The sequence below is a fragment of the Papaver somniferum genome, unplaced genomic scaffold, assembly GCF_003573695.1.
Source record: "Papaver somniferum cultivar HN1 unplaced genomic scaffold, ASM357369v1 unplaced-scaffold_21, whole genome shotgun sequence".
NCBI classification, from domain to species: domain Eukaryota; kingdom Viridiplantae; phylum Streptophyta; class Magnoliopsida; order Ranunculales; family Papaveraceae; genus Papaver; species Papaver somniferum.
This window is the reverse complement of record NW_020631041.1, coordinates 15562722-15570846: the sequence shown is the minus strand read 5'-3', so window position 1 is coordinate 15570846 and position 8125 is coordinate 15562722. Positions and strand designations below refer to the sequence as shown.

At 38.7% G+C, this 8125-nt stretch overlaps 1 protein-coding gene across 1 annotated transcript; it reads left to right on the top strand.

Moving 5' to 3' along the window:
* The first annotated feature begins 365 nt into the window (after positions 1-365).
* Positions 366-7878, top strand: LOC113340209 (pyruvate decarboxylase 1-like). The gene is made up of 6 exons (XM_026585415.1): positions 366-884; positions 984-1147; positions 1270-1806; positions 6966-7079; positions 7189-7495; positions 7616-7878. The coding sequence occupies exons 1-6, from the start codon at positions 366-368 to the stop codon at positions 7784-7786; spliced, it is 1812 nt and encodes a 603-aa protein (XP_026441200.1). The 3' UTR covers positions 7787-7878.
* The last annotated feature ends 247 nt before the right edge of the window (positions 7879-8125 follow it).

The window sequence follows — 8125 nt, the reverse complement described above, 5'->3', positions numbered from 1 at the left end:
AAACCAATCATTTTACATACGAATATGGTTAATTGTGATGACCCAGATAAAAACAATAATAAAATGAAAAATTTACCCCTAACTGAATTATTAATTAAATACATTTTATTAGTTAATGGTGATTCTGCGGATTAGAAAATATCCATAGCAATAGGGTTTAATATAGATTTAGCATGGGTTCATGTTGATTTTTTGCATAAAAAATGAAGAAGTGTCATGTTATGACTAAAACCACACCGCACTAATCTCATTCCACCATAAATACCCTTCTATCGCTTCTCTCTTTTCTTACACATTTATCTCCTCCTATCCATTAAAACCCATTTCTCAAATTCACTAGCTACGAGCCATTCATCTTTCAAAGAATGGATTTCAAAGTTGGTTCTCTTGATACATGCAACCCTATAACTGGAGTAGTGAGTTGTTTAGCTACAAATCATGTATCAACCATCAAAAGCATAACACCACCATTACGTTCAGCTGAATGCACATTAGGAAGATATTTAGCAAGACGTTTAGTACAAATTAGCGTGAGTGATGTATTCGCAGTACCTGGTGATTTTAATCTGACATTACTTGATGATCTTATTGCTGAACCTGGATTGAAATTAGTTGGCTGTTGTAATGAGCTTAATGCTGGTTATGCTGCTGATGGTTATGCCAGATCACGTGGTGTTGGTGCCTGTGCTGTTACTTTTACTGTTGGTGGGTTAAGTATTTTAAACGCCATTGCTGGTTCTTATAGTGAGAATTTGCCTATTATCTGTATTGTGGGTGGTCCTAATTCTAATGATTATGGTACTAATCATATCTTACATCATACTATTGGTTTGCCTGATTTTAGTCAAGAACTTCGTTGTTTCCAGACCATCACTTGTTATCAGGTATATATGAATTTGTTTGATTTTTCAATGTACGTATTTGGTCTGTGTTTCTGATTAGGTGATAATAATATTTGTGTTTGATTGCTCTTTGTCAAGTAGGCGGTTGTTAACATCTTGGAAGATGCACATGAAAAAATCGATACTGCGATTTCGACAGCTTTGAAAGAAAGCAAACCTGTTTATATCAGTATCAGTTGCAATTTGTCTGCCATATCACATCCTATGTTCAGTCAAGATCCTATTCCATTCTTCTTAGCACCCAAGTAATAATCTCTAATGTCACTTATAACCATGATTTGTTTCTTTTGGTTACTAGTGTTTTTAGATTATAGGGTGCTAGAGTTGCTAGGTGTTTATGTTTTTTGGGGGGTTTTTGGGTTTGCAGGATGAGTAATAGTACTGGTCTGGAAGCAGCAGTGGATGCTGCAGCAGAGTTCTTGAATAAGGCAGTAAAGCCAGTGATGGTGGCTGGGCCAAAACTTAGGGTTGCCAAGGCTTGCAATGCGTTTCTTGAAGTAGCAGATGCCTGTGGTTATGCAGTTGCAGTGATGCCATCAGCGAAAGGACTAATGAAGGAGACCCATCCACATTTCATTGGGACTTACTGGGGTGCAGTAAGCACTGCTTTCTGTGCTGAACTTGTAGAATCAGCTGATGCTTACATTTTTGCTGGACCAATTTTTAATGACTATAGCTCCGTGGGGTACTCCCTACTTATCAAGAAGGAGAAGGCGATTATCGTGGAACCCGATCGGGTTGTGATTGCTAATGGGCTTGCCTTTGGATGTGTTTTGATGAAGGAATTCTTACCAGCACTCGCTAGGAAACTTAAGAAAAATACAACTGCATATGATAATTACCACAGGATTTATGTCCCAGAAGGTCTTCCTCGTCAGAGTTACCCAAAAGAGAAATTGAGGGTTAATATTGTTAAAAACATTTGATAATTGTGATGGGTAAATCTAGAATTATCTAGATAGCTAACTATAACTCCCATGGGCTTATCTCAATGCATAGGCCCAGTCTAGAGATATCTAGACTCTTCTAAGATAAAAAGAGTGCAAGCCCATTCTAGAGTCTTCCAAGACATTTTCCATCATGTGTATTTAGAGAATTCTTTCTCTAGAATGATCTAGGTCAATTAGCTCTAGAGATTTCCAAGTCTAGAGTATTCTTAGTAGTTGGTCATGAAGTAGTATAAATAGAAGCAAATGTTGGCCTTTGTGGTCATCCAAAACTCAAGTGAGTAACCAAGTAGTAGAGTGAGAGCTAGAGTTAGAGTAAGAGCCAAAGTGCCTCCTTGTAAACAACTAATGGAAGCCAAAGTTGCTACACAAACCTCTTGTAACATTTTCATTTTCATATTAATCAAAGCCTCACTTTCCAATTAACCAACCTCTCTTTCAAAATCATTTCTATAAACCCATCACATTTCCGCATTGCGCCAACAAATTTGGTATCAGAGCAAACCTAACCCAGTAATCCTAAAACTCTACTCATGGCAATTAACCAAAATATTCAAGGTTTCAACTATGCCCAAAGTCTAATTCCAATTTTTGATGGTGAGAGTTACGATTATTGGAGTCTACAAATGAAGACACTATTCATTTCACAAGACCTATGGGATTTTATAGAAGAAGGTTATAAAGTACCAGAGTCGGCAGAAACTCTGTCGTCATGGACGGACGCAGAGAAAAAAGAGTATAAGGAAAATAAGAAGAAAGATGCTAAAGCATTACTGTTTCTACAACAGGGCGTAAGCAAAGCTATTTTTCCTCGAATTTCGGTGGCAAAAACTTCACAGGAGACCTGGAATATTCTCAAAGTAGCATTCCAAGGATCAGAAAAGGTAATCTCCATTAAACTACAAAATTTATGGCGAGATTTTGATAATTTACTTATGAAAGAAAATGAAACTATCCAGAACTTCTTCTCAAGAGTTACTGGCATAGTAAATCAAATCAGTAGTTATGGAGATACCATTGAAAATAAAAGAGTGGTAGAAAAGATATTAAGAAGCTTACCATTCAAATTTGATCATATCGTCGCTGCCATTGAAGAATCAAAAAATTTATCGACTCTCTCGGTACATGAATTAATGGGTTCACTCGAGGCGCACGAGAAAAGAATAAATAGGTTCGCGGAGCAACCATTGGAGCAGGCATTTCAATCAAAAATAAATTTCAGTGAGAAGAAAAATACAGAAGCCAAAAAAGAAAGCTCCAGAGGGGGATCGTCATCCAACTCGCAGTACGAGAAAGGGTCGACGTCAAATCAAGGACCCAGAAATTTCTACCGCGGACGTGGAAAAAGAAAAGGAGGTTATAGAAACAACAATCAAAGGTACGGAAAAAATAACTCCTCAAATCTCCGATGCAATGTTTGCAAAAAGTTTGGACATGCAACTGAAGATTGCAAGTATAAGTGCACCAAGTGTGATAAATTAAATCACATGGAGAAAGATTGTTGGCTTAATGAAGCAAACTATTCCGAGAAAAACAATTCTCAGAATCAAGTATTCTATTCCTGCCTCACCTCGCAACAAGAATCGCAAGGTATATGGTACGTCGACAGCGGATGCAGCAGCCATATGACAGGAAACAAAGAATATTTCGTAAAATTGGAGGAACAAGAGATTCCGCCAGTCAAACTTGGAGATGGAAAGTTCCAGAATGTTGAAGGAAGAGGAGTCATATCCGTACGTACAAGGTCAGGTAAAACTCGATACATATCTGATGTTCTTTATGTTCCTGGCCTAGCTCAAAATTTATTAAGTGTTGGACAACTTATAAGAAAAGGGTACTTACTACATTTCGAAGACGGAGAATGCACAATTTATGATATTAATAATCAATTGGTGGCAAAAGTAAAAATGTCAGGAAATTTTGTCTTTCCCCTATCTATGTCATCAATTGAAAATTGTGCAATGAGTACCAACCATATTGACGAAGGAAAGCTATGGCATTTGAGATACGGGCATCTAAACTACAGATCCTTGAAGGTTCTTAAATCAAATAACATGGTAATTGGTCTCCCAATATCATCGGTGGAGATAAAATATGTGAAGGCTGTATTCTTGGGAAGTTTCATAGACTTCCATTTACAAACAAATCGTGGAGAGCAACAAGCCCCTCGAATTGGTGCACGCCGATATTTGCGGTCCGACAAGAACAACCTCACTCAACAACAGAAGATATTTTCTTTTATTCGTGGATGATTATACCAGGATGATGTGGGTGTATATTCTCGAGCAAAAGTCCGAGGCATTCACTAAATTCCTAGAATTCAAGGCGCTGGCAGAGAAACAAAGTGGCCATCAATTGAAGTTTTCCGTACAGACCGTGGTGGAGAATTTACTTCAAAAGAGTTTATCAACTACTGCAAAGAAAATGGAATTAAGAAGGAGCTAACCGTTCGATACACTCCACAACAAAACGGCGTCGCGGAAAGAAAAATCGTACGATCGTGGAAATGGCTCGGATTATGCTAAAAGCAAGGAAGCTACCTAACTACTGGGCAGAAGCAGTCACAAGGCGGTTTACATCCTTAACCTTCTCCAACAAAGGCAGTTCTCAACAAGACTCCATATGAAGCTTGGCATAAGAAAAAGCCCGAGGTAACTTCTTTCAGAATTTTTGGTTGCGTTGCATATTCACATATTCCATCTCAACACAGAGAAAAGTTTGATGAAAAAGGAGAAAAGCTAATATTCATCGGATATAGCGAGGAGTCTAAAGCCTATAGACTTCTAAAGCCAGATACAAATGAACTGGTAATATCAAGAGACGTTATCTTAGATGAATTCAAAGCTTGGGATTGGAATGATGAACCAGATAACCACGAGTCTCCACTAGTCATCGAAGAAGAGCCAGATCAGCCACGTCAGGAAGAAAGTACTCCACCAGCAAGCCCGAGGTCTCCTAGTCCAACACAACAAAGTCCAAGTTCATCGGAAGCAAGTGCCCCACCTAGAAAGGTGCGTTCCCTAAGAGATATTTATGAAATATCTAATTGTGCATTTATAGCACTAGAGCCTCAAAGATATGAGGAAGCGGCAAAAGAAGAAAAATGGAGAGACGCCATGGACGAAGAAATGCGAGTAATCGAGAAAAATAAGACATGGGAGCTTGTTAATCAGCCAATTGACAAAGAAATAATTGGTCTGAAATGGGTCTACAAGACAAAATACAACGAAGATGGTTCGATTCAGAAGCACAAGGCAAGGCTAGTTGCAAAAGGATATTCCCAGCAACCAGGAATCGACTACAACGAGACATTCGCCCCAGTCGCTCGCATGGAAACAATCCGAATGGTGTTAGCCTTGGCAGCTCAACTCAAAATGAAAGTCCACCAATTGGACGTAAAGTCAGCGTTCCTGAACGGAGAACTTGAAGAAGAGGTGTACGTTGAACAACCACAAGGATATGTCCGAAAAGGAAAAGAAAAAATGGTTTATCGTCTACGGAAAGCACTATATGGCCTGAAGCAAGCACCGCGTGCATGGAACAGCAAAATCGACAAGTATTTCCGAGATAATGGATTTCAGAAAAGTACAAGTGAGCCATCCCTCTACATTAAAAAACAAGGTACGGATTTCCTAGTTGTCTGTCTCTACGTTGATGATTTAATTTACGCCAGCACAAAACAAGAGATGGCAGAAAATTTTAAGAAGGAGATGATGAAAGAATATGAGATGACAGACTTAGGACTTATGCGATATTTTCTTGGGATTCAAGTAAAACAATCTCCAGAAGAAATATTCATTTCTCAAGAAAAATATGCGGAAGACTTACTGAAAAGGTTCAACATGATGGATTGCAAACCAATTGCAACTCCAATGGGTACCAATGAGAAATTGGTAAGAAATTATGGAGCGACAAAAGTTGATCCAACCTTATTCAGAAGTCTAGTCGGCTCACTGATCTACTTAACAAATACAAGACCAGACATCGTCAATGCAACCAGTATTGTTTCTCGGTTTATGAGCGAGCCAAGCAAGTTACACTATGCAGCCGCAAAGAGAATTCTTCGGTATATCAAGGGAACGAAGGATTTTGGCATCAAGTATACAAGAGAAAAAGATAATGATTTAATTGGCTTCACAGATAGCGATTGGGCAGGTTCTATTGATGACCGAAAGAGCCCATCATGCTATGTTTTCTGTATGGGAACAAAATTTATCTCTTGGAGTTCTAAAAAGCAAAGCACGGTGGCATTATCGTCAGCCGAAGCAGAGTACATATCATCAACAAGTGCAGCATGTGAAGCGGTATGGTTAAGAAGAATAATGACCGACCTACAACAAAGGCAAATGCAGCCGACGACTATCTACTGTGACAATATGTCTACAATTGCAATGACAAAAAATCCAGTCTTCCACGGAAGGACGAAGCACATAGAGCTACGACACCACTTCATCAGAGAGCTTGTAGAAGACAAGGAAATCGAGCTCCAATTCTGTCCGACGCAAGAACAAAATGCGGACATTTTCACAAAAGCAGTCACGGTGGATAAATTCAATCATTTTAGAGATAAGCTCAACATCACAATTAAGAGGGGGTGTTAAAAACATTTGATAATTGTGATGGGTAAATCTAGAATTATCTAGATAGCTAACTATAACTCCCATGGGCATATCTCAATGCATAGGCCCAGTCTAGAGATATCTAGACTCTTCTAAGATAAAAAGAGTGCAAGCCCATTCTAGAGTCTTCTAAGACATTTTCCATCATGTGTATCTAGAGAATTCTTTCTCTAGAATGATCTAGGTCAATTAGCTCTAGAGATTTCCAAGTCTAGAGTATTCTTAGTAGTTGGTCATGAAGTAGTATAAATAGAAGCAAATGTTGGCCTTTGTGGTCATCCAAAACTCAAGTGAGTAACCAAGTAGTAGAGTGAGAGCTAGAGTTAGAGTAAGAGCCAAAGTGCCTCCTTGTAAACAACTAGTGGAAGCCAAAGTTGCTACACAAACCTCTTGTAACATTTTCATTTTCATATTAATCAAAGCCTCACTTTCCAATTAACCAACCTCTCTTTCAAAATCATTTCTATAAACCCATCACATTTCCGCATTGCGCCAACAAATATATTGTTCAAACACATTCAAAATATGATATCCGGTGACAATACTATGATTGCTGAAACGGGTGATTCCTGGTTTAACTGCCAGAAACTGAAATTACCCGAAGGGTGCGGGTGAGAAAATCGCACATCTTATTCTTGTTATCTGCTCTCTCTATATTTGATTGTTTTTAGAATTTACCCACTAATCATATATCCCTAAATGGTGGGGTTCTCATTGCAGGTATGAATTCCAAATGCAGTATGGGTCCATTGGTTGGTCAGTTGGTGCAACACTTGGATATGCACAGGCTGCAAAGGATAAGCGAGTGATTGCTTGTATTGGTGATGGAAGTTTCCAGGTAACTGCACAAGATATATCAACAATGTTGAGGTGTGAGCAGAACCCCATCATCTTTCTGATAAATAATGGTGGCTACACCATCGAAGTGGAGATCCATGACGGACCTTACAATGTGATCAAAAACTGGAACTACACTGCGCTTGTTGATGCTATTCATAACGGCGATGGAAATTGCTGGACTGCCAAGGTACGTGTATTGGCTTTACATTGGGATATCAACTTTATAGTTTGCTTGTGTTGATATTAAACAATGCGTGTCTGTTAATAGGGCATAAAGTTACTTCTATACCCTGTTTGATGACTACAGGTTCAATGCGAGGAAGATCTGGTGGAAGCTATTGAGACTGCAACTGAAGTTAAGAAGGATTGCTTGTGTTTCATTGAGATTATAGTTCACAAGGATGATACAAGCAAAGAATTGCTGGAATGGGGTTCAAGGGTTTCTTCTGCAAACAGTCGTCCACCAAATCCTAAGTAAACACATTCCAGGCTTATTGCTTGCACCATTTTATCAAAAAAAAGAAAGAAAAAAAAAATGCTTGCACCATTAAGTAATAGCTCAGTGTTCGCTTCACCACACACGCGTCCGTTGCTCATTTATCAAGTCTGTTGTTACTGGTGTGACTCTTTATCTCCCTCTTGTTTGTTTGCTCTATAGAAGCTGTAAGAAATCTCTCTGTGTAAGCACGATTGAGCGTTCTCATTTCAATAAATCAGGTTTTAAGTTCTAAGGAACTCTATCATATAGTATCATGAGAAATCAAGATCATTAGAGCTAATGTGGACTGATAATGATAATCCTTGTGGTTCCTTGCTG

Bases quoted from the DNA above. Each gene is read 5' to 3' on its own strand.
- LOC113340209 (XM_026585415.1), top strand. From the start codon at position 366: ATGGATTTCAAAGTTGGTTCTCTTGATACATGCAACCCTATAACTGGA. The intron at 1,807-6,965 runs TAATATTGTTAA...CATTGCGCCAAC, and splicing joins CCAAAAGAGAAATTGAGGGT to AAATATATTGTTCAAACACA. The intron at 7,496-7,615 runs GTACGTGTATTG...TGATGACTACAG, and splicing joins GAAATTGCTGGACTGCCAAG to GTTCAATGCGAGGAAGATCT.